The sequence below is a fragment of the Gymnoscopelus braueri genome, assembly GCF_963280865.1.
Source record: "Gymnoscopelus braueri genome assembly, chromosome: 22".
NCBI lineage: Eukaryota > Metazoa > Chordata > Actinopteri > Myctophiformes > Myctophidae > Gymnoscopelus > Gymnoscopelus braueri.
The window spans coordinates 29,376,132-29,402,592 of record NC_137624.1 but is presented as its reverse complement, the minus strand read 5'-3'; the positions used below and the strand labels follow the sequence as shown (position 1 = coordinate 29,402,592).

Genomic DNA, 26,461 nt, shown 5'->3' with positions numbered 1-26,461 from the left:
TATCTATATATGATCCAAAGGCTGTGGGTTCAAATCCTCCTGCTTTTTTACTGTGAAGCATGTTTTGAAGATTAGCATCCAGAAACGACACTTAAAAGCACTAAAAGAAACGTGTGTAAATGTGTGGAGGTGCTGTAGGGCAGCGGATAGTTGGTGGACACCTCTGTGGTCTTTGTCAAACACCACATGGCGACCAGGGGCACAGGTTCAATTCCAACCCCTGCAAGCAAGGTCACAGGTTTGTCCAGCCTAGGGAGGCACTGAAGCCAATACTCATCGATGTACTGCTACATGTGTATAGTTCTTTATGTTGATTGTAAGCAGCAGACTGGGATCAATTCACTGTGGGTTGATCGATACGGAAACTGTGAGTGTATGAAGCCAGGAGGTTCAAATGGTGCGGGCCGGGGTGGCTGGGACATATCACTAAGTTTAAATAGGCTATGGGACATTTGGACTGCTCCACTCCTTGTAGTCTCTGTCCAAATGCGACTGTTAGATGTTTGTCATTACGCACAAACCTTAAGAAGATTTATACATAATAAAACAAATCACAACCTATTGTCCTCAATATATGGTGCTTAATTTAAAATGTATGTGACCCCCCCCCCCTTCCATGATGGTCTCACCCAGAGCCTTCTCTATGTTTACATACTGGGGAAACGTAACAAATGTAAGTATTTGCATGTTACGTATTTCGCGACCTAACTTAATCTACCGGTATGCACGTTTTCGTGGTGTCTGTACTAGGGAGCACACATGCAGCTACTTGGTCACATATATGTTACATTTATACCAAGCTCATGGAAGCAATGTCATTGGGCATCCAGGTGTCAATCAACACATAGTAGGTTCTGACAGGGGGTGGGACTAAAAAAAGCAGGAAGGAACAAGGAAGACTGAGAGTGAGAGAAACAGGTGAAAACAGAGATGTTTATAAATTCAATAAAATCTGGTAGGCCTAAATGAAGAGCTAGGGATTAATATCAGTGTGGATATATCAGCATGTTTGTGTGTTTGTAGCTGGGTTTTCACTCAGTATTTCTACCATAACCAGCTGACAATAATAACAAGATGGGCTCTGGCTGGTCAACTAACACACTAGCCTGGAGGAGAAGAGAGTGTGTGAGACATTTCAACACGCTGAGTGAGTATGGACGCTATCTGAGAACTGTAATGACATGGACATTTAGTTAAAGTATAGGACCTTTATAGCCCTAGAAGGCTGTGATACATTTAATTGACACAGGAGGGCTTTATACATGGAATACATGGAATGAATGTAATATCACAGCCATTCTAGGACTAGGACCTTTAATAGTGATGTGGTGTTTTGTATAGTGTGCTTCAGGACCTGCTTCCAAAGCTGTTGCAGTAGAGGTGCTCAGGACTTGTCACTGCATTACATGTGAAATCGGGAGACTAAAATGGAGCATAGCGGGAGAAAGGGTTTAAAATAGGGAGGCTCTCGCAATAATCATAGGTGTTGGCACGTCACACTCAAGACAAGAAATGTGTCTAATGGTTATGTGTGTGTGTGGCTGCCTCTCTTGTCAGGTGTCTGAGAAGCTGAGCGACAAGGAGATGACCTTAGAAGAGGAGATCCAGCTCAGAGAGCGCATGCAGCTGCAGTGGAAGCAAGCCGAGAGAACCGTAGACGACCTGCACATGGAGCTACAGACGGTTAACCAGGCTAAAGATGACCTGAGTAAACAGGCACAGGTAAGACTTCTACCAGTGGTGGAAGTAACCAAGTACATTTACTCAAGTACTGTACTTAAGTACAATTTTGAGGTATTCTTTTTGGGCGGTGTAGCCGCCCCTATAAGTGGGGTTGGGACCCCTCATTAGTACACATTTGCTGTACTGTGATTGGCTCATTAGTACACCCCTAGCTGTACTGTGATTGGCTGACTCTATTGGCTGACTCTATCCAGCACTGTGATTGGCTAGCGAGACACATGATGACATTAATAACCTATAAATAGGACTATGCACTTTTTTTTTCACAAAAATTTAAGTGAGCTTCCATCACTGTGATGACCACTGTGATGACCACACCGCCCACTTCACACTGGGTCAAAACCCACAAGGCAAATCTATGTACCATGGGTGACCGGGCTTTCTGCTCGGCCGCCCCCGAACTGTGGAACGCCCTCCCTGTCCACCTGAGAGCACCACAGTCGGCTGACTCCTTTAAGAGAGGACTAAAGACCTACAGTACCTTTTCAGCAAAGAATTTTTTTTAGCTGGTTTTACCTCTAGGCTTTATGCCCCCATGTGTTAATACTTAATAGTTTTGTTTTAGTTTCTTAGTTGTTGTTTTCTTTTTTTGGTGTGATGTTTCTGTTTGTATGCAATTGCCTTCTGTAGCACTTTGAGATTTCTTGCAAATGTAAAGTGCGTTATAGATAAAATCCATTATTATTATTATAATTATTTCCGATTTTCAGTACTTTTACTTCTACTCCACTACATCTCAGAGGCAAATATTGCACTGTTACTCCACTACAGCTATAGATTTGTCTCACCAATGCATAGCATTTTTTTATATTTAATATTTGTATTTAATAAGATAAGGGTGTCTCTCCCTCTTCTTGGTTTACTCTGTTTGTATTGGACAGTATGTTTATGTAAAGCAGATTGATGGTTTGACACACTGAGATCCAAGACAACTAAAACCCTTTCCCTTTTTTTCCCCTTTACAGCAAATCTCTTAGCCGAAAATAGCTGATCTACAAGCCCACAACGCCTTGCTACGTGACACACTTGTGAGCATGTCCATCTGCAATTTTTTGCTGATTTTTGGGGTGGTTCATGTGGTTAAATAAAACAAAATGAATGACCCAGAGTGACGTTCTTCATTATTCACATTGCTGTGCTTTGTGTGGTGTTTTCCCAGAGGATCCGAGCCCTGAAGCGCCAGCTGAACGAGGCCGAGGAGGAGACGAGCAGGAAGGAGGCTCAGTACCGACACACCCAGAGAGAACTCTCTGAGGAGAGAGAGACATCTGGAAGACTGCAGAGACAACTGCTGGACCAGCACCTCCAGATGAAGTAAGAATCTGATGATGGAGAGGGACGGACAGAGAGAGAGGGGGGGGGGGGGGGGGACGGACAGAGAGTGGGGGCGTGGATGGATGGGTGATCCAACATCGCCAGATGAAGTGGAATAGATTAAGAGAGAGAGGATGGATGGATGGCTGTTTCCATTGTGGTCCTATGTATTCAATACATCAACTCACTCAATAATACATTTCATCAACAAATACAAAACTCTACATGTACAAAGGAGAAAATGGAAAATGTCGACAGTGAATGACACCTCCTTTCTATGGGAAAATTGCTTTTACCTCCCCTTGTGGTCGCATGATACAGTAGATGGTTTTTCAGGCCTGTTTTGAAAGAAGCCAGTGATCCACATGTTTTAAGCGATGGTGTCAGGGTAGTAGAATGAGAATTCTCCCGTGTTAACTTACATTTGCTCCTCCTGTGTGCAGGCGTAAGGAGTCTGCCCTGATGGGACAGCCTTCGTCTGGACCTGAGCGTGGACGAGGAAGATGACGTCCTACAGCAGAACGCCGCCAAGGTCTAAACGTTTCAGTGAAAACGCCTCGTCTCCTCCCTTGTCCACACGCAAAGGAATACGTCCCGCAGTGTCCATATCTGTTTGTAAAACGTACTCTTGCATTTAGAAACAATGACATCTTCACGGGGACTGTCAAAGAGCCCTTATTGCCTTCATTTGTGTCATAATGCTGAAGGCATTGGTGCAAAACACATAATCGTTGCTGCCGGACAGAAACCTCCATGTTTTAATGTTTTTTCATAAATTAATGCCCTTTATTATGCTTCATCGTGTCGTGTAAAAGTAGCAAAAAGATCCGGTCTGTAAGCGATCTACACACTCAACGAACGCGCCACATCGTGCCGCGTTGTGAGCGTGTAGATCGCCTATTTCTGTTTTAAATTGCATATTGACGTGCCCAAAATAGGGACACCAGGTTTAAAGTGGTTAAGTGTGTCTGTGCCTGTGGGTTTTATAAGTATTAAACCAAAGCAAAGTATTAACAAGAGCTTATGACTAAATAGTAACTACATTGGATCCATTGGAACTCAGGTTCTTAAGTAAGTAACTTACAAGGTTTTCATCCGACAATGACGTTATGGAAAGTAAAACGATGGCTTTTTATCAGATGGGACACGATGGCTGCATGTGGCCCAGTGGTGACTGATGGGTCATTCCACTGGGGGAGGATGGTGCGAGCAACCGAACCCAAACCAGGCCGTCTGACCCAAACATGGGTTCCGACACACCGTTTGGAAAACAGTGGGCCCGGGGTTTAAGAATGACCACTTTGTAGATCTGCTATTTTTGGCTAATGCCCCCCCCCCCCCAGAATATTGAGGTTGGGGTTAAAGTGGTTAAGAATGACCACTAGGCCCAGTCCTAGTGGTCCTGGCACAGCTCCAATGTAGCCTGACAGAGCGTTGCGGGTTCGAGTCCCGATCCCGATGGCCTTCGCTGCGTGTCACTCCCCTTCTCTCTCCTTTCCTGTCTAACTCCACTTCACTATCAATAAAGACATAAAAAGCCCCCCCCCCCAAAAAATATATATATATATATATAATTTTTTTTAAAGAAAAGAATGACCACTTAACCCTTACCCCTCACAACGCTAATGTTCCCCCCAGAATATTGAGGCTGGGATTAAAGTGGATAAGAAGAGGTTCAATAGTAGCCTGGTAAAACCCTCCCTCCGGAGGGGAGGGGCTTTACCAGGCTAGTTCAATAGCGGCTACATTAAAGGTCTGTGGCACACAGCCTGTTACAATGACAGATTGATCACATACGCCCTCTGCTGGTGACTCACTCATGTTGCATGATGAATGTGCCTCACATTACTTCTCTGAGCCTCAAGTAAAGACAAAAAACACACATTTCTGTGGCAAACATTCATATATTATATATTAAATATATCGTATATTTAAATATGCAAATTAGGCATTAGGAAAATATGCCCAAATTTGCATAACTTTCCAGAATCAACATTGGAACATTGGACAAAGCCAGAGTCAACATACTTATTTCATTTTGTTAAGATGTTAGAGTCAAGGGTTTTTAACGAGGGAATATTCAATATCTGGCTCAATTTTGGGGCTCTGGCTCATGGACTAAATGCCTAATTTGCATATTTAAATATACAATTTCAGAAAACTTGTAATACGATAAATCATTGTCTTCATGTAAGTAATCAACTCAGAAAGTTTCATTGTGATAACTCTTTTTTAAATGTTGTCATTTTTTCACCTGTCATGTACGTATGGGGAAAATAACAAAATGTGTGATAACCATGAAAAAGCTACTCCTGTGGAGAAGGTTATCATATATTTATTTACTCGTATTGACCCTATGAACAATTTAATATAGATATGGTTTTGCCCACTCTTTCGAAAATTAAATCTCGTCTGGCTCATGGACTAGTAGGAGAGACAGTCAAGCGGAGAGGGAGACGGTGTAGGAGACAGACAGTAGAACAGCTCTGGTGAGACGTGATCGTACATTGTTAAGATTTCCCTGCCTGGTTTTATTTGACATAGTGGGGTATTTTTACCAGGTGCTCGAAGAGCGCCTGAGTCTACAAACAGTCAGACTAATCATCAGCATTCGACACCTAGTCGACACCTATTCATCATTGGCTGTCATGGCTGTCCTTCACTCCTTTAAGCCAATGGGGACAATTCCCCGTCAGCCCGTCTTTAAGCCAATGGGGAGACGGCCCGTCCTCCGCAGTAACCGCCCTCCGCTCCCCTCATTCACACTGCAACAGTTGCAGACAGTGCAAGTTGCACTGCAACCTCAGGGAACAGCTAGCCTAAATGCTAGCGTGCTTCATTAGATCGTTTGCCTATATTAAGTTATTATTTGGCCATGTTCACACTGACTTCAATCTTCGCTATTGTTGGGAAGACCCGTGTGGTGTCTAAAAATGTTGCCACCACTTATATAAAAAACATTATTAGCGTTTACCATCGCATTGCCAGGTTTGGCGAGAAACAAGCAATCCGAAAAACAAGTAATCAGGTCCACACACGCACGCACGTACGTCATTTCGTTATTGTTTTTATGACAAAAACCAGGGAACACAAGGAGCACGAGAAGGACTAGGAGGGCACTTGCAAGTTTCACTTGTAAAAGCACAAGAAGAAAGCCTACACTGTACATACACCGAATCAAGGAGACTAGATCAAACACTAAGATACTCACAGACAACTACATATACAACAAACAGACTGGCAGTGAAGGGCAAACAGAAACACTGTGGAGATACAGGTGCTTATCTATGGACAATGAACACACGATTGGCTAGGGCTATACAAGACACAGGTGAACAACATTTGCAAATGACAGGGTGAGACAAGACAGGTACTGTAGCAGCAAACAGGAAACACTCAGACATCACTACAAAACAAAAGGTGCACAAGTGTAAATTAAAACTAGGAAGATGTATTTCTAAAATATGTAAAGAAACACAACTGTATTGTAAAACACCAAGTATAACTAAGAAACAAGGAACACAACAAGAAAATACAACAGTTATTGTTAAAAAAAAACATCTGTTGGAACATTTTTCTCTGCACCCAGATTTACTCTTTCATTGAGAGCAAACAGAGGGATGTTTAATGTCATCAAAATACAAATCTGTTATTGTCATATCGTATAGTCATTAAATAGAGTTGCATCTTCCATATCCGTGTGGCTCAGGAGATATACCAGGGATTTATAAGCTGAAGGTTTAGAGTTTGAAACTCCTTAATATAATTTTTCACTCTCAATCTTACGTGAGTTCTCAAACCTCATGAAGAACATTATCATCACTCTATCTAAATTCTAAAAGGTGGGTTAAATATTACATTCTCGGTTGCATCTTCAATGCCAGTGTGGCTCAAACGTTAAATCAGTGGTTTATAAACAGAAAGTTTAAGGGCCAAAACTCCAGAAGAAAAAAAATCACTCTCCGTCTAAATTCTCAAAGGTGGGTGAAGTAATACATTCTCTGTTGCATCTTCCAGTTCCATGCCAGCTAGCATGTGAGATAAATCAGTGATTTATGAACCGTTGGTTAAAGGTTAAAAACTCCTAAAGAACTTTTTCACTCTCCATCTAAATTCTAAAAGGTGGGTTAAGGATCACATTCTTAGTTAATTATTACATTCTCAATTCCATCTTCCATGCTAGCATGGCATGTGAGTCAGGAGTACAAACCATGGCTCAAATGATGAATCAAGGGTTTATAAACAGAAAGTTTAAGGACCAAAACTCCAGAAGGAAAAAAATCACTCTCTGTCTACATTTTCAAAGGTGGGTGAAGTATTACATTCTCAGTTAATCATTACATTCTCAATTGCATGTTGCATGCAAGCATGGCACATGAGTCAGGAGTACAAACCATGGCTCAAATGATAAATCAGGGGTTAATAATCGGAATATTGTGGGTTCAAAACTCCCAAAGATCATTTTTCACTTTCCATCTAAATTGTGAAAGGTGAGTTAACTATTACATTCCCGATTGCTTCTTCCATGATAGCATGGCTCAAATGATAAATCAGTGGTTTAGAATCTGAAGGTTCTGGGTTCAAAGCTCTCAAAGAGCATTTTTCACTTTCCATCTACATTGTGAAAGGTGGGTTAAGTATTACATTCCCGATTGCTCCTGCCAAGCTAGCATGGCTCAGATGATAAATCAGGGGTTTAACATCCGAAGGTTTTGGGTTCTAAGCTCCCATAGAGCATTTTTCACTTTCCATCTAAATTGTAAAAAGCGAGTTAAGTATTACATTCCCGATGACATCTCCTATGTTAGCGTGGCTCAATAGATGATTCAGGGGTTTATAATCCAAAGGTACTGGGTTCAAAGCTCCCAACGAGCATTTTTCACTTTCCATATAAATTGCAAAAGGTGAGTTAACTATTACATTCCCGATTTCATCTCCTATGCCAGCGTGGCTCAATAGATGAATCAGGGGTTTATAATCCAAAGGTTCTGGGTTCGAAATTCCCAAAGAGCATTTTTCACTTTCCATCTAAATTGTAAAAGGTGAGTTAAGTATTACATTCCCAATTGCATCTTCTATGCCAGCGTGGCTCAATAGATGAATCTGGGGTTTATAAACCAAAGATTCAGGGTTCAAAACTCAACTAATACGAAAGACCACTCCAACAACTAATACAAAATATCTCAAACAACCAAAACAACAATCAATACAAAACTTCAAAGTGCCTCAATAAAAAAACATAAAACAGTGTTAAAAAAAATAAGAAATAAGTCAGATATAATACTAATAGTAATAATGTGAATGACATACAACAAAATGGCTTTACTTCGTATGTAAATTTATTAAGCTCCTCCCACTGGAGGTGGGCTTTACCCATGCTCCTCCCCCTCCTACCGGAGCTAAAAGAGGGCGTGAGGGGGGAGGCGGGCTGATTCCACGCTCCTCGCCTTAAAAAGAGCAAAGATAGAGATTTACCAGGACCAAGATTCAAACCCCCAACCTTCCACCTGCGAGGCCTATCCTTTTCTCTTGCGCCACCAGGCTTTTCACACTAATTAGAAAGTCGAGGTAATATTTGAAGTTTAAGGGAGAGGTGTAGTCTGTAGAGTTGAAAGTCTACAGCAAACACCTCTCCCCCTGACAGAATGACTGAATCTACTAGATTCACTGATGATCAGGGTTCATTATGACACAACCTTTTTGAGTTTTAGGTTATTGTTAAAAACCATCTGTTGAAAAAAAAAAAAAAATGCAACAGATGGTTGGAGAGCAAACAGAGGGATGTTTAATGTTATCAAAACACATATTCGTTATCGTCATATCTTAGTCATTCATCAATTTCACAAGACCAAAACTAGCAGTTTTAATCAAGAGTGTGAACCTGGCTCAGAGTTCAAACAAAATAAGAGCAATACACTTACACAAGATTGATTATTAATCTAAAGACAAATTAACTAATTGTTTATGAGTGAGTTAGTCTGCAAAATCTGTAGTGGATGTGTGTAAAGCAGTGGTTTTCAAAGTGGGGTCAAGGGGACCCTCATGGTTTCTTGAGGGGGTTCTGAATGTCCCCTTACATTTCTGTAACTCCAGAGAGTGTACAAAATGGAACCAAATGGACCCCTAATGGTCCAGTTGTACACTCTCAGAGATATGGGGATCATTGAAATTAAAATGTCTTAGAAGTAAGGAGTTGGATGATGGATGCAAACCAAAAGACAAACAAGCCAGGGGAGAATGAGAGACTCCAAAAGTAATGAAGACTGCTGTCACTATGCGAGTCAGGAGGGAGTGCAGGACAGGAAGACCAAGGCAGACTAGTTCAGATACAAGGAGTTTTCTTCTTTTTATTATGACAAAAACCAGGGAACACAAGGAGCACAAGAAGGACTCAGAGGGCACTTGCAAGTTTCACTTGTAAAGGCACAAGAAGAAAGCCTACATACACCGAATCAAGGAGACTAGATCAAACACTAAGATACTCACAGACAACTACATACAACAAACAGACTGGCAGTGAAGGGCAAACAGAAAAACTTTGGAGACACAGGTGCTTATCTATGGACAATCAACACACGATTGGCTAGGGTTAAACAAGACACAGGTGAACAACATTTGCAAATGACAGGGTGAGACAAGACAGGTACTGTAGCAGCAAACAGGAAACACTCAGACATCACTACAAAACAAAAGGTGCACAAGTGTAAATTAAAACTAGGAAGATGTATTTCTAAAATATGTAAAGAAACACAACTGTATTGTAAAACACCAAGTATAACTAAGAAACAAGGAACACAACAAGAAAATACAACAGTTATTGTTAAAAAAAAACATCTGTTGGAACATTTTTCTCTGCACCCAGATTTACTCTTTCATTGAGAGCAAACAGAGGGATGTTTAATGTCATCAAAATACAAATCTGTTATTGTCATATCTTATAGTCATTAAATAGAGTTGCATCTTCCATATCCGTGTGGCTCAGGAGATATACCAGGGATTTATAAGCTGAAGGTTTAGAGTTTGAAACTCCTTAATATAATTTTTCACTCTCAATCTTACGTGAGTTCTCAAACCTCATGAAGAACATTATCATCACTCTATCTAAATTCTAAAAGGTGGGTTAAATATTACATTCTCGGTTGCATCTTCAATGCCAGTGTGGCTCAAACGTTAAATCAGTGGTTTATAAACAGAAAGTTTAAGGGCCAAAACTCCAGAAGAAAAAAAATCACTCTCCGTCTAAATTCTCAAAGGTGGGTGAAGTAATACATTCTCTGTTGCATCTTCCAGTTCCATGCCAGCTAGCATGTGAGATAAATCAGTGATTTATGAACCGTTGGTTAAAGGTTAAAAACTCCTAAAGAACTTTTTCACTCTCCATCTAAATTCTAAAAGGTGGGTTAAGGATCACATTCTTAGTTAATTATTACATTCTCAATTCCATCTTCCATGCTAGCATGGCATGTGAGTCAGGAGTACAAACCATGGCTCAAATGATGAATCAAGGGTTTATAAACAGAAAGTTTAAGGACCAAAACTCCAGAAGGAAAAAAATCACTCTCTGTCTACATTTTCAAAGGTGGGTGAAGTATTACATTCTCAGTTAATCATTACATTCTCAATTGCATGTTGCATGCAAGCATGGCACATGAGTCAGGAGTACAAACCATGGCTCAAATGATAAATCAGGGGTTCATAATCGGAATATTGTGGGTTCAAAACTCCCAAAGATCATTTTTCACTTTCCATCTAAATTGTGAAAGGTGAGTTAACTATTACATTCCCGATTGCTTCTTCCATGATAGCATGGCTCAAATGATAAATCAGTGGTTTAGAATCTGAAGGTTCTGGGTTCAAAGCTCTCAAAGAGCATTTTTCACTTTCCATCTACATTGTGAAAGGTGGGTTAAGTATTACATTCCCGATTGCTCCTGCCAAGCTAGCATGGCTCAGATGATAAATCAGGGGTTTAACATCCGAAGGTTTTGGGTTCTAAGCTCCCATAGAGCATTTTTCACTTTCCATCTAAATTGTAAAAAGCGAGTTAAGTATTACATTCCCGATGACATCTCCTATGTTAGCGTGGCTCAATAGATGATTCAGGGGTTTATAATCCAAAGGTACTGGGTTCAAAGCTCCCAACGAGCATTTTTCACTTTCCATATAAATTGCAAAAGGTGAGTTAACTATTACATTCCCGATTTCATCTCCTATGCCAGCGTGGCTCAATAGATGAATCAGGGGTTTATAATCCAAAGGTTCTGGGTTCGAAATTCCCAAAGAGCATTTTTCACTTTCCATCTAAATTGTAAAAGGTGAGTTAAGTATTACATTCCCAATTGCATCTTCTATGCCAGCGTGGCTCAATAGATGAATCTGGGGTTTATAAACCAAAGATTCAGGGTTCAAAACTCAACTAATACAAAAGACCACTCCAACAACTAATACAAAATATCTCAAACAACCAAAACAACAATCAATACAAAACTTCAAAGTGCCTCAATAAAAAAACATAAAACAGTGTTCAAAAAAATAAGAAATAAGTCAGATATAATACTAATAGTAATAATGTGAATGACATACAACAAAATGGCTTTACTTCGTATGTAAATTTATTAAGCTCCTCCCACTGGAGGTGGGCTTTACCCATGCTCCTCCCCCTCCTACCGGACCTAAAAGAGGGCGTGAGGGGGGAGGCGGGCTGATTCCACGCTCCTCGCCTTAAAAAGAGCAAAGATAGAGATTTACCAGGACCAAGATTCAAACCCCCAACCTTCCACCTGCGAGGCCTATCCTTTTCTCTTGCGCCACCAGGCTTTTCACACTAATTAGAAAGTCGAGGTAATATTTGAAGTTTAAGGGAGAGGTGTAGTCTGTAGAGTTGAAAGTCTACAGCAAACACCTCTCCCCCTGACAGAATGACTGAATCTACTAGATTCACTGATGATCAGGGTTCATTATGACACAACCTTTTTGAGTTTTAGGTTATTGTTAAAAACCATCTGTTGAAAAAAAAAAAAAAATGCAACAGATGGTTGGAGAGCAAACAGAGGGATGTTTAATGTTATCAAAACACATTCGTTATCGTCATATCTTAAAGTCATTCATCAATTTCACAAGACCAAAACTAGCAGTTTTAATCAAGAGTGTGAACCTGGCTCAGAGTTCAAACAAAATAAGAGCAATACACTTACACAAGATTGATTATTAATCTAAAGACAAATTAACTAATTGTTTATGAGTGAGTTAGTCTGCAAAATCTGTAGTGGATGTGTGTAAAGCAGTGGTTTTCAAAGTGGGGTCAAGGGGACCCTCATGGTTTCTTGAGGGGGTTCTGAATGTCCCCTTACATTTCTGTAACTCCAGAGAGTGTACAAAATGGAACCAAATGGACCCCTAATGGTCCAGTTGTACACTCTCAGAGATATGGGGATCATTGAAATTAAAATGTCTTAGAAGTAAGGAGTTGGATGATGGATGCAAACCAAAAGACAAACAAGCCAGGGGAGAATGAGAGACTCCAAAAGTAATGAAGACTGCTCTCACTATGCGAGTCAGGAGGGAGTGCAGGACAGGAAGACCAAGGCAGACTAGTTCAGATACAAGGAGTTTTCTTCTTTTTATTATGACAAAAACCAGGGAACACAAGGAGCACAAGAAGGACTCAGAGGGCACTTGCAAGTTTCACTTGTAAAGGCACAAGAAGAAAGCCTACATACACCGAATCAAGGAGACTAGATCAAACACTAAGATACTCACAGACAACTACATACAACAAACAGACTGGCAGTGAAGGGCAAACAGAAAAACTTTGGAGACACAGGTGCTTATCTATGGACAATCAACACACGATTGGCTAGGGTTAAACAAGACACAGGTGAACAACATTTGCAAATGACAGGGTGAGACAAGACAGGTACTGTAGCAGCAAACAGGAAACACTCAGACATCACTACAAAACAAAAGGTGCACAAGTGTAAATTAAAACTAGAACTAAGAAGATATATTTCTAAAATATGTAAAGAAACACAACTGTATTGTAAAACACCAAGTATGACTAAGAAACAAGGAACACAACAAGAAAACACAACAGTTACTGTTAAAAAAAAACATCTGTTGGAACACTTTTCTCTGCACCCAGATTTACTCTTTCAGAGCAAATAGAGGGATGTTTAATGTCATCAAAATACAAATCCTTTATTGTCATATCTTATAGTCATTAAATAGAGTTGCATCTTCCATATCAGTGTGGCTCAGGAGATATACCAGGGATTTATAAGCTGAAGGTTTAGAGTTTGAAACTCCTTAATATAATTTCCTTAATATAATTTTTCACTCTCAATCTAAAATCGAAGAGGTTGGTTAAGTATTGCATTATTACGTGAGTTTTCCATGTTAGTGTGGCTCGAGGTATTATTCAGGGTTTTATAAATAAAAGGTTCAGGGATCAAACCTCATGAAGAACATTATCATCACTCTATCTAAATTCTAAAAGGTGGGTTAAATATTACATTCTCGGTTGCGCGGTTGCATCTTCAATGCCAGTGTGGCTCAAACGTTAAATCAGTGGTTTATACAGTAAACAGAAAGTTTAAGGGCCAAAACTCCATAAGAAAAAAAATCACTCTCCGTCTAAATTCTCAAAGGTGGGTGAAGTAAAAGTAATACATTCTCTATTGCATCTTCCATGCCACCTAGCATGTGAGATAAATCAATGATTAATGAACCGTTGGTTAAAGGTTCAAAACTAATTTTCTTCACTCTCCATCTAAATTCTAAAAGGTGGGTTAAGTATCACATTCTTAGTTAATTATTTCATTCTCAATTCCATCTTCCATGCTAGCATGGCATGTGAGTCAGGAGTACAAACCATGGCTCAAATGATGAATCAAGGGTTCATAAACAGAAGGTTTAAGGGCCCGCCAAAACTCCAGAAGAAAAAAAATCACTCTCCGTCTAAATTCTCAAAGGTGGGTGAAGTATTACATTCTCAGTTAATCATTACATTCTCAATTGGATGTTGAATGCTAGCATGGCACATGAGGCAGGAGTACAAACCATGGCTCAAATGATAAATCAGGGGTTCATAATCGGAATATTGTGGGTTCAAAACTCCCGAAGAACATTTTTCACTTTCCATCTAAATTGTGAAAGGTGAGTTAACTATTACATTCCCGATTACGTCTCCTATGTCAGTGTGGCACAATAGATGAATCAGGGGTTTATAATCCAAAGATTCAGGGTTCAAAGCTCAACTAATACAAAAGACCACTCCAACAACTAATACAAAATATCTCAAACAACCAAAACAACAATCAATACAAAACTTCAAAGTGCCTCAATAAAAAAACATGAAACAATAGTAAAAAAATTACTCAGCATTAATACTAATCATGTCAATGACATACAACAAACAATTGCTTTGCTTCGTATGTACATGTATTAAGCTCCTCCCACTGGAGGTGGGCTTTACCGGAGCTAAAAGAGGGCGTGAAGAGGGAGGCGGGCTGATCCCACGCTCCTCGCCTTAAAAAGAGCAAAGATAGAGATTTACCAGGACCAAGATTCAAACCCCCAACCTTCCACCTGCGAGGCCTCTCTTGCGCCACCAGGCTTTTCACACCAACTAGAAACTGGAGGTAATATTTGAAGTTTAAGGGAGAGGTGGCAGGTCAAAAGTTGAAAGTCTACAGCAAACACCTCTCCCCCTGACAGAATGACTGAATCTACTAGATTCACTGATGATCAGGGATCATTATGACACAACCTTTTTGAGTTTTAGGTTATTGTTAAAAACCATCGTTGGAAAAAAAAAAAAAATGCAACAGATGGTTGGAGAGCAAACAGAGGGATGTTTAATGTTATCAAAACACATATTCGTTATTGTCATATCTTAAAGTCATTTATCAATTTCAGAAGACCAAAATATTTTTTTGTTTTTGACACATTCCCAAGCACAGACTCAGACATATTGGTTGGATGCATGGCGCATATAATAGGCTATCGCATTGTAGATTAGTAGGCGATAATTCCAATATTCACTATACATTCCTCATGTTTAAGCCTAACTGAATTATATATTCATGAACTTGCATATAAATTGTACATATTTTTGGACGACTTGTGCATTTAATTTGTCAGCAATACTTTGCCACGCTTTCTCCCTGGATCTATTTATTGCGGCCATGTTTCCTTTCTTGCTTATTATACATTTTACTTCCTCGTATGATTCCGGGGAGACATCAAATTTCTCTTTTGGGTCTTGAGTCGAACCAATTACTCCCGCGGAGACATCAAATTTCTCTTTTGGGCCTTGAGTCCCATGACTCAAGGCCCAAAAGAGAAATTTGATGTCTCCGCGGGAGTAATTGGTTCGACTCAAGACTCTTTTGGGTCTTGAGTCTTGGTACTCGGGGAGACATCAAATTTCTCTTTTGGGTCTTGAGTCAAGACGCAGACTCAAGACCCAAAAGAGAAATTTGATGTCTCCCCGGGAGCCTGGGTCTTGACTCAAGACTCTTTTGAGTATTGGGACTCAAGACCCAAAAGAGACATTTGATGTCTCCCCGGGACCCAAGCCTCAAGACTCTTGAGCTAAAAAGTTTGTGAACCACTGCCATTTAGAACAGTGGTTTTCAACCTTTTTCATGCCAAGGACCCCTAAATTAATATACATTTGGCCGCGGACCCCCATCTCAAAATGTTTTGTGCCAGGGACCCCCAGAAGCAAAGATTTGAGTTAAAAATGTTCGCTTTAAAAATGTATATATATTTCAAAGATATGCACACATTTTCAAGATTTTTCAAAAATAGCAGATCTACAAGCTCATGGCTCGGCACTCGGTGCCGTGCTATGAGCTTGTAGATCTGCTATTTTTGAATAGCCAAAGCTAAGTGGTCAAAAATTATGGTGATGCTATCAGTGGCGTACCCACCGTAGAGGCAGGAACTAAAATCTCGCCTCCCCTAGAGCCTGGCTTGATGTTCATGGAACGGAATAAACCAGGCTGTACGGACCAGACTTTATCAAACCTGGATTTGACTTAAATCCAGGCTTATTTAATTCTCCGTTTGTGTAATAGGCCCCAGGACAAATTCAACCTAACAAATAAATAAACAAAATCATGAAATCCATTTGATCTAAACAACAAAAGTCCAAAACAAAAAAGTTAACTTGAATGCCCTCTGGCTCTAAATAAACAGTAACCTACACCATGATAAAATATTTGACCAAGGTGACTAATAAACTGAGAAAAATCTTAACAATCTACAGTCTCTACAGAGCTAAATCTTAAATAGCTCTATAGACTGTAGATTGAAAAAAGAACGCACCAAGTACAGTGCAACTCAGGTCCGTTTGATTAATAAGATGCTAAAATATGCTGACATGACATTCTTTTACCCTCTTTAGAAACAGGAATCCAATATAAATTTGAATGATTCATGATTATTATTGTGAATTACGCTGAATGAAATGTAATGACTTCAAGAAAAAGGACACCTTGATGCAATTCTTTTTTACTGCATTCGCACAGAATTATCAGTACACTCGGTTGCCATGAACCATATTATACATAACTAAATTGTCAGGAAAATTCAAAAAGAAATAAAACAGTAATAAAATACATATTTCTGTAAAATAACTGTCATATAAAAAAATGTAAAAGAAATACTCAAATTGCATGAATTTTGATATGTACAACAGTTTCTTTTTTTTTAAACATTACTATGACTAAAATTAACAATTTATAACATCAGTACCCAAAATAAGTATATCAGATCATGTGCAATTACAGTATGATTTCCCAAGCAGATAGACAGTCTTACAGCAGGGCATAAAGGCAGATCAATCGGTAGCTACTGTATAAAGGCAGGGTAGACTAATGGCTAATTTATATTCCGTCGTACAATGGTGTCCCATGCTTGAAAGTAGCAGTAGTCGCTATTTGTCTGCACGGGATACCAAGTTCAAATCGGGGTTGAGACCAGCTAGTAGCTGCAGTGGGAGGAGCCATCACTGTTGTGGGAGGAGCCGTCACTGCTGCGATTGTCCGCAGTCATCTGGGCTGACACGGGGACAGGGACGGTTGTGTCCTCAGTCTGAGGACTCGTAGCGTGTCTTATTGTCCATTGACTGGGACCTCCTGTGAAAGAAAGACATCCTCAGTGTTAAAGCTGAGATCCGTAAGTCCAAAGTCCTAGCTGGGATTCAAACCCAGGGTTAGATATAGATATAGAACCGCTCCACAGAGACGGTACACTCTAAAGGTGCGTTCAGAGTGACAGACTTAAAGATTTTTTTTTTGTTCGAGTGGCGCCAATACATACCAAGTCAATGCAAAGATGCGACGTGGTGCGATCGGGCGCAACGTTACATCAAGTGGCGTGAACGAGGCAAATTGGGTGACCCGAACAAAGCATGCCATTGCCTCAGATGGAAAAATCCATCTACTTGGGTGTTTTTGTAAGCCAGAGAGTGTAAAACTCAAAATTTTTACCAACGCTGCCGACCAAAGTAAAGAGCGACTAGAAAAAAATAATATCTTCAGGTGTGAACACACCTTCAGAGTTACAAATGGATAAATGACACTGAGGACTTTACTGTGTACAATGCCAGCATTCACACCAACTATCACTTCTACGCTCTACTTAGAGACATGCAGCTTTATAAAAGTTAAAGGGTATATAGATAACACTTAATTAAAAATAATACATCCACAGATCTTTGAAAAAAAAATCCCCCCAATTAATAATCTTGTTGGTCGTCTAAACTCAATTATTGGATGTTTACCTCTGTAAGTCTTAATATGATGGCCAGCCATTATCCATCTGTTTTCGTTGGGAAGGTACCTTTAACCTTACTGTAAGTATATTTTAAGGCAGCTATCGTGTTACAATGTTGCAGACTACATGATTGCTGCCTTATTGGGGTGATGGGGAAATAGCGAACCTGAACGTTGTCTAGTGCCCCTTTAACTCAAGAAATAAATATGGATGGAAATCTGTGAATTTCCAGACTACTGCACTACCACAGAGGCATGCTGATATCATCCGATATCATTAAAAAAAAGAAATAATAATCCTTGAATCACACAATACATATCATGCTCCAGAAACAATGGTTGATATGGTTGATAAGGAGAGTCACACAAAACCCAAACAAGAGAATTTTCATAACTCAATCTATCCAACTCAAACTACTGTTGGAAAGGTCAGCAGGCATTTGGGGCTAATTGTTCAACACCATGTACCATGCAACACAACAGATAAGAATCATGCATCACGTTACTGCAACCCTGTGCCTCACACACACACTAACCTTCCTCTGATCCTTCACACGGGCCTTTCAGCCCAAAGAGGGGATAGTAATTTGTCTACAATGATTTCAAATAAAATAGAATGAGAGAGAAAAGAGAGCAATTCACTCAATGAAGACTGGCTACAATCACTATGTTATTGGTCATGAATTAGAATTCACACAGGAAAATCCCAGTGTTCATTTAATTCAGAAGAGTGTACAACTGGAACCAAATGGACCCGGTCTTCTGAGTTAAATTAACACTAAGGATTTTACTGTGTGAAATGTGTTAGAATTTTGGCTCACCTCTAGATTTCCTCTGGCTTTCTTCAACACTCCATGGGTTACTGCCACTATATTGAAAACAAACACAGAAAACACCAAAATATTTTTAATTGCCAGATCAAAAGAAGTCACAAACATCAAAAAGCACATTTGGAGGCAGGTGCTGGATCAAAACTGAACAAAGATCTAAAGGAATCCCTCTACAGGATTTGGTGTAGAGGGAAAAAAAGGAAGGACCTAGTATAGAGGCCTGTCAACTAAGTATACAGCTTCTAAGTGATTGATACAGGTCCATCTACGTACACTGGTCAATGATGACGCGTTCCATTCCTTCTTTGAGCTGGTTGGTGGTCCGCAGGCGTTTGACGGCCCCACACAGCATCCTCTCCTGTTGGGTCAGCCTGCTCTTCAGCCTGGAGATCTCGTTCTTCAACAACTCATCCTGACATGGACCACAAGAGAAGAGATTGAGTTTCCAGGTTACTTTATTTGTCCCTGTGAGAGAATGGGAAGTACAGAAGTACCTCCTAAATCGTTTCAAACGTATGTTTTATTGTTTTTGAAATATTAAACTTTAACTTTTGATAACGGAAGATGGGGCTGTGCTTGCACTGCGCAAATCTGGAGTCATACTGCAACCTTTTTCTGGATCAGGGTCCACTTGAAAATCTCAAAAGTGTTCGTGGCCCTCCCATCTGACCAAGACCCGAGGCGATTCTTAAAAAATGTTTTCTAAATCCTAACAGTTTTTTGAAAAAAAAAAATATATATATTTTCTCTCGATTTTTCAAAAATAGTAGGTCTACAAGCTCATAGCGCGGCACTCGCTTGTATATCTGCTATTTTTGAATAGCCTAAAGACATCTAAAAGTGACACTGATGCGTTCCAGGTCTTAAAGGGTTAACAGCGGTTACGTGTTTTTTTTTTACATAAATTGTTTAAAATATTAATGTTGTATTATGAATAAAATAAAAGTGTTTTGGGCTAGGTGATGTGTGTGCGCTTGTCTGTATACTTGTGAGGGCCAAATGTCTCCACAATTATAGTAGAATTTGAGAAAGAAAATTCCTGGTCCTCACAAGATAAATGGGTGTTTTATGGTTAAGAAAGATTTTTGGGGGAGTTAGGCTTACAATTAGGAAAATATTCAGGTTGGGGTTAGCATCAGGCATTTAGAGGTTAGATTTAGGGGTTGGGGTTGGAGTTATGCCTGATTCACTGTGACTGTAACGTTGTGAGCATGTGTGTGTGTGTGTGTGTGTGTGTGTGTGTGTGTGTGTGTGTGTGTGTGTGTGTATTTGTCTACCTGATGGTTGCTGCTGCTGTCCCCGTCTGTGGGACCAGTCGGCAGGGAAACTCTCCAGACCAGTTTGAGCAGTCGACCAGCCTCCTCCAGGACCTGCTGCATGGTGTTCACACTGGTGGACAAACCCTTCAGCTGCTGCGGATCCAATATCTATTCCACATCACATTAAATACCACACTGTCAAAGGTGTCAATCCATGGTTTGTTTAAAGCTCTAGTCTGGCCTGGCCCTACATTGTACATAAACAGACTATTTTCCCGTTAATGAAAAAAATAAATAAAACCCTAACCCTTGTTTACATTTTCTCTACAGTCCTTAATACATTGCTAAACTAACCTGAATAATTCATTCAATGTTGGCCAAGCATATTGCACAGTTAATACTTTAAGTTATGGATGTTTGTTGGGGCTTCCGTGTTTTAAAATGGATAAAAATTTGACAAAAAATTAATAAAGTTCAGTGTTGGATTGCCTATGAACATAAGGTAGAAGTTGAGAATGTATGTCGTGTGAAAATAAAGCTCTTAAAACCCTGAAAGATCATATTTCTGTGAAAGATGTATAAAAGAACTCACTCTGTTGTCAGAGTCGTGCTGTTTGAGGGCGTGCAGACATTCCTGCAGGTGTGTGTCCATGCTGCGCGTGAGCCTGCGGCCTTCACAGATCTGTTTCCGCAGGGCGTTGTGGTCTTCAATCAGCCCCAAAACGTGCCGACCGTTGCGGTTGGCCCAGAGTCGGTGGCCTGGGACCAGGCGGGAGGGAGCACCAGTGGCACTTTCCTCAGAGCTGATGCTGTACTGGGAGCCATCGTCTGCCTGTCGCTTTGCTTCTGGACACAAATGAATGCCCAGTTACTTTAAATCCAGTCACTCACTGCGGGGTAACTCAACACCACATTTATGAGTTTGCTGCCCTGCTTTGGCAATGCTAATGATTATTGACAATGCTTGGTTACTGTCACACCTAAAACTAGCACACCTAATATTAATTGTATTATTAATTAACTGCAGCTGTACTGCTTACGTCACAGAGTATAATGGTATTACCTTTCTATAGCTGTCATACTTCAGATTGCTGCAAATACACATATGTGGCCTGGTGTACCGTTAAAATACACTTTTAACAACTGACTTTCTATGAATAGTCTCCCCATTAACAAGCGTTCCAGGGGCTTGCATCTGACACTTCCAATTAGAATCATACCTTGACCTGACAAGGTCAAGGTATGATTATATTATTTAAATATATTTATATATTACTTAGAATAGTTGTAAGCACATCCATTCAAGACGGCACCATCTTTGGATACTTAGTGTATTGCTCTTGACAAGAGATAGTGGAATATGCTTCTAGTACATCAACCACTTAAGCCGTTAAAAAAAAAGCACCGTGAAAATAGCTGATCTGCCCTTCTCTCTGTCTTCTCTCGCTCGCTGAACAAGCTCTGGTCTGACGTCACAAACAACAGAAACCGATGCCTAAAAACGCAGATCAGCGACGACGTCAACCGTTGCCTAACAATGTCAATTTGCACATGACAAAGAGGGATCATTCCTTACCGTGGTGGATGCTGGCATGCTCATTGTGTGAGTGACGGAGAGGATCACAGCCATCCCGTCCAGGGGACCTGGCACCTTCATCTAGGACACATGCAAAACCAACATTAACCACGACTTTCAACCTGGTGTCCTCATTCTGGGCATGTCATTATAGTCGAACGTCTTCCAAAGATTGCAGCGAAATGCAAGTGTGGTAAGGTCCACAATACTGTGCAACATTAATATAACAATAATAAAGCTAAGATAATAAGAGCCCCATGAAGAATTACAACGACAGCAATAGCCCCGTTGTCTGTTATAGTTCAATGTACTGTATATACCTGAAGTGGACAGCATGTAGTTGATGTTGATGGTGTCGGGGCGGCTGGGTCCTCTGAGCAGCTGTTCCTCCAGTCTCTGTCGGAGGGCTGTGTTGGTCTGGATGCTTCTCTCCAGCTGCAGCCTTAAGTGGCGAATCTCTGACATGAGCTCTGTGAGGTCCACTGAATCTGAGCCAGCAGCAGGCTGCTGATGGGTCACCTCACTGGTGTCTGTACAGAGGAGAACAAACCAAACGGGATGCAATGACACCGTGGCTTCATGTGGATGTTTAGTTTAGTGGAGAATTGGCATTAGCATCTATAAACCAAATTACATTTCAATTACCTATTCAGATTTTGAACAGGTGTAATTTCACCAGAAACAACGGTTAGTATTCAAAAGCATGACAGATACATGCTTTGAGCCAGTCATACAGTCGTAGCACTTGACCTAGCCTTGACGACCATGCAGTCTTATGCAAAGGTTAGATGATGTTATTTAGACAGATGCTAGGCTCATGTGTTGACCTGGCATCCTAGAGTTTCTATTTCAATTTCAATGTACAGACTATTTATTTTTTGATGTTATACTGTTTAGACTGATGCTAGGTTCTTGGTTTACCTATGTTCCTAGATTACTGACGCGACTACACTGTCTATGCATTTGATGTGTTTACTAGAGTTCTCAACAGGCCTAAAAATGTAGGCTTGGCCCGAACAGGGCCCGGCCCGAACAATTACCATATTGTTAGGCCCGAAAACATGAAAAAATAAATAAATTTGCATACATTTTCGTCCCGGCCCGAAAACTTCTGGTCGGGTATGGTCGGATTCAGGCAGAATTTGAGAACTCTAGTGTTTACCTTGCTTACTGTAAGTCGCTCTGGATAAATGCCTAAATTGTAATTGTTATACCTGTATGTTTGTGAGCTCCAGTCTTCATTTGTTCAAAAACCTGCACCTCGACACGCAATGACTGCAGGAGATGCTGTGAGTCACACAGCTGCTGCCTCTGGACTTTCACCTCACACTGCAGCCTGGAAACAGACACACAAAATACACAAGTATTAGGATGTGACATGTTACTGAGGTGTGCCACTAGATGACCAGATAGTGTGTAAGTTCAACAACATCCCTGGTTCAATTCCAGTTGGAGACCTGTGTCTCCGGTCTATCTACTCTCCTGTCTAAAATAAAGTAACAGCTGAGGTAGAGCTGCCCCATCATAGTTTGATCTTTGTAGACTAAGACTTTTTCAATGGATTATAAAACATTTTTATAAGTTGTTCCATGCACATCTCTTGTAAACTTTAGATGTAACCCTTCAAATCTGCCTATACATTTCAATAGGCTGAAAACGTTGGTCTCTGTATGACTGTATGCAGCAAACAATTTAGCATATTTATTGATTAAATCAACTTATCGATTAGTCGACAAACAACTATATCGATTAGTTGAGAACAAATTATAGTCAAGGACAGCCCTAAAGTGAAGATAATAGATTTTCTATAAATAATCATTTAAACACTTGAGCCCATTATAATTTGTCTTATGAATTTTGCTTATAAATGACATGATCAAAATACTGACTTCAGGGTTAATGTCCTAAATCATGAATGTTGCTACACATAATCATTAAAAACTTGAAAGTAATATTGGCATATGGCATATTACAAAAATAGAGCAGCGGTGACAGTAGGGAGAGGAGAAGTGACATGGCAGTGAACTAGACTCCAGGTGTCATGTGTCACCCGCGCTCACCTGTGTCACTATGAACCCAGGCCTAGAGGTCACTTAAATGGTATTCCACATCATTACCGTGCATGGAGTGAACCTTCAAATTATATGTTCTCATGTTACTAAGTAACATGTAATAATAGTATAGAATTATACTAATGACCGTTTTCAACGCTAATTGATTGCCTTGTGTAGTGTCATGTTGCACAGAGAACTTTATGTTACAGTTTGTTAATCAGCACTAGTGTTTAAACGTTTTCTGTCCATGTGGGATGTAAAGATTTGAAATTATATGTGGTCAAGTAGCCAAATGACAGTAGCTTCTAGCTCTGCTTGTGTTTACATGCATTCAATGGACAATTTCTGCAGTCCGGTTTTGACTCCATGGCTTGTTAGTCAGCACAGTGGGTTAATGCTTAGATTGATCTGGGATAAAATGGCAAACTATGTACTCAGTTAGTTGTTGCAGTTGGGCTAAATGAGTCCTACAGCAGGCAGACTGGTCAAACCAGACAATTTATATATTGGTATATGTCGAGACTCGAAATCTCTTCGAAAATAGCCAATCTGTGAGCTCACAGTCAAGTTGCAACGCTTTGTGAGCTTGCATATCTACTATTTTCACAGAATGTTCACCCCAGAATAGGGGGTTAGGGTTCATGTGGTTACCTGCAGGATTAAGTCAACTTTTTTTTCTTTTTTCTACTGTATGCAAAAACAGGTTCTGCAGGTGTGTGTGTGTGTGTGTGTGTGTGTGTGTGTGTGTGTGTGTGTGTGTGTGTGTGTGTGTGTGTGTGTGTGTGTGTGTGTGTGTGTGTGTGTGTGTGTGTGTGTGTGTGTGTGTGTGCGCGTGTGTGTGTGTGCGTGCGTGCGTACCGGTGTAGCTCATCCCTGGTGTAGTGCAGTGAGTCCTGCAGTTGTGCGTTCTCCTGGTCGCTGCGTTCCAGCCTCTGCTGCAGGTGGCTCTGCTCTTGCCTCAGAGCCTCGCAGTCCTTCCTGCTCTGCTCCAGCTTGGCCGTCCGCTTGGCCAGTGCCTCCCGTAACTTCTCATTCTCCTTCTGCTTGTCTGGAGGCCAGAAAGACATGAGAGCATCAGTGCCTGGTGCTGCATCTGTGATGATGTGTGTTCACATACCGTATGAATGTTAAGGTAAAATAATGGAAACAGACAATGCTGCTTACAACAGGGAAAGAGAATGGTAAGTTGGACAAAGCAAATAGTGTAATTTTGTTAAAATCCTGGGCATTAAATTAACCACATGAACCCTAGCGTCCCTATTCTGGTCATGTAATAACAGATGAACGTTTTGCAAAAATAGCTGATCTACAACCTTGATGCGTTGCGTTGTGAGCTTGTAATTCAGCTATTGTTTGCTATTTTACATATAACTAAGTATATAGGGTTTAAGTGGTTAAGACTAAATGGAGTGGTCAATGCAGAGCGCTTTAGTCAGATGTTAGACCTGAGGAAGAACACAATGAAACTTGTCTTACATTTGTAAGCACGAAATAATATGTTTAAAAGCAAAATCAGTCAAATCTTTGCAGGCTGCGGTGGATATTTTCACTAAATTAATTCAAATCAATTAAGCCATGCATAACTAATTATCAAAAATTACCCTCCTGCCTCCAAAGATTGCCTTTTGTCACTTAAGGGCCCTCTACTTGCGGATGTGTGTGTTGTGTCAGTAAATATTCTACCTCTGGCTCCCTGGTTGAGCTGCTCCTTTAAGGCCTGGTTCTGTCCCCAGAGGAAGCGAACCTCGTTGGCCAGCTGACCCTGCTCCTCTGTACCATGGATGAAGATGTTGGTAGCTGCAGAACACAATTACAAACCATCAGCATTAACCCATTCAAATCTGTGTAACCACTTTATCCATATTTTATACTTTGGCTATTCAAAAATAGCAGATATACAAGTTCACATAAAGTTCTATGAACTTGTAGAGCTGCTATTATTGAAAAATTGTGAAAATTTGTGAAAATCTTTTTTGACTCAAATCTTTGCTTCTGGGGTGTACTGGGACAAAATATTTTGAGATGGGGGTCACGCAGTGAAATACATATCATTTTGGGGGTCCTTGACATGACATTTTTTAGGAACCACTGATATAGCAACATGAAAAAAAACAAAAAAAAAACAAGTTTTTTCAAAAAACGGTTAGGATTTAGAAGACATTTGTAGAATAGATTTGCAAAAAAAATAGCAGATCTACAAGCTCGTAGCGCGGCACTCGGTGCCACGCTATGAGCTTGTATATCAGCTATTTTTTAATAGCCAAATAAATCTAAAATGATTGCCCGGTCTTAATGGGTTACAGTGACTCATAATAGGGGGAAATACAACCCCCCTTTATTTTAGGAATGTTTCAAAACTGAACACATTTATCTTTACATTTTCATAACCAGCTGACACCAAACAGAGGTAGATTTATGAAAAAAAACACATACCAGGGTCTCTCTCCACCTCAGCCAGTCTCCTCTCCAGCTGTTCTCTGAGCCGGTCGTTGATCTGGATGCTCTCCTCCAGGCGTTGACGCAACGCCCGGATCTCCTGAAGATGTTCAGCGAGCAGCTCTGTCAGACAAACATGTATACTGAGCCACATGTTTGTTGATACTATGCAATATTCAAAATAATCTAAAAATGTATATTATACAATGTATCCTCATACAGTACATAAAGCAAAGCGATTATACGTCTATAGAGGAGTCCGTATAAAAACCCATGTCGACAAACTGTCAATTGTTTAAACCTCTATCTAATTTAAAACAATAAGAATAATAATACATAATATATATTTTGTGAACCAACCAGCTAAAAAAACAGTTGCCTTGTCCAGGGCAACAGTTATGAACAGGAAGTTCACAATGTTTGGAATGTTTAGGATATGCTTGTTATTCAATTATCCCGACTACCA

The 26,461-nt window shown here is 40.3% G+C and overlaps 2 protein-coding genes across 9 annotated transcripts in view; one reads left to right on the top strand and one right to left on the bottom strand.

The window, feature by feature from the left end:
- The window catches only part of nup188 (nucleoporin 188), a 305,112-nt gene that overhangs the window by 63,944 nt on the left and 214,707 nt on the right, over positions 1–26,461 (top strand). The window lies entirely within an intron of this gene.
- The window catches only part of cdk5rap2 (CDK5 regulatory subunit associated protein 2), a 50,638-nt gene continuing 40,736 nt past the window's right edge, over positions 16,560–26,461 (bottom strand). For 7 of the 8 annotated variants that reach the window (XM_080419049.1, XM_080419056.1, XM_080419050.1 and 4 more), the window contains 11 exons: positions 25,993–26,118; positions 25,243–25,356; positions 24,418–24,607; positions 22,720–22,841; positions 21,826–22,035; positions 21,506–21,586; positions 20,522–20,775; positions 19,948–20,097; positions 18,944–19,082; positions 18,662–18,708; positions 16,560–17,201 (listed from right to left, as the gene is read on the bottom strand). In XM_080419049.1, coding sequence (XP_080275175.1) covers positions 17,178–17,201; positions 18,662–18,708; positions 18,944–19,082; positions 19,948–20,097; positions 20,522–20,775; positions 21,506–21,586; positions 21,826–22,035; positions 22,720–22,841; positions 24,418–24,607; positions 25,243–25,356; positions 25,993–26,118 — 1,457 coding nt within the window. In that variant the 3' untranslated portion in view covers positions 16,560–17,177. The remainder of the gene's footprint in view (positions 17,202–18,661; positions 18,709–18,943; positions 19,083–19,947; positions 20,098–20,521; positions 20,776–21,505; positions 21,587–21,825; positions 22,036–22,719; positions 22,842–24,417; positions 24,608–25,242; positions 25,357–25,992; positions 26,119–26,461) is intronic. The other variant, XM_080419051.1, reaches the window with a different exon arrangement.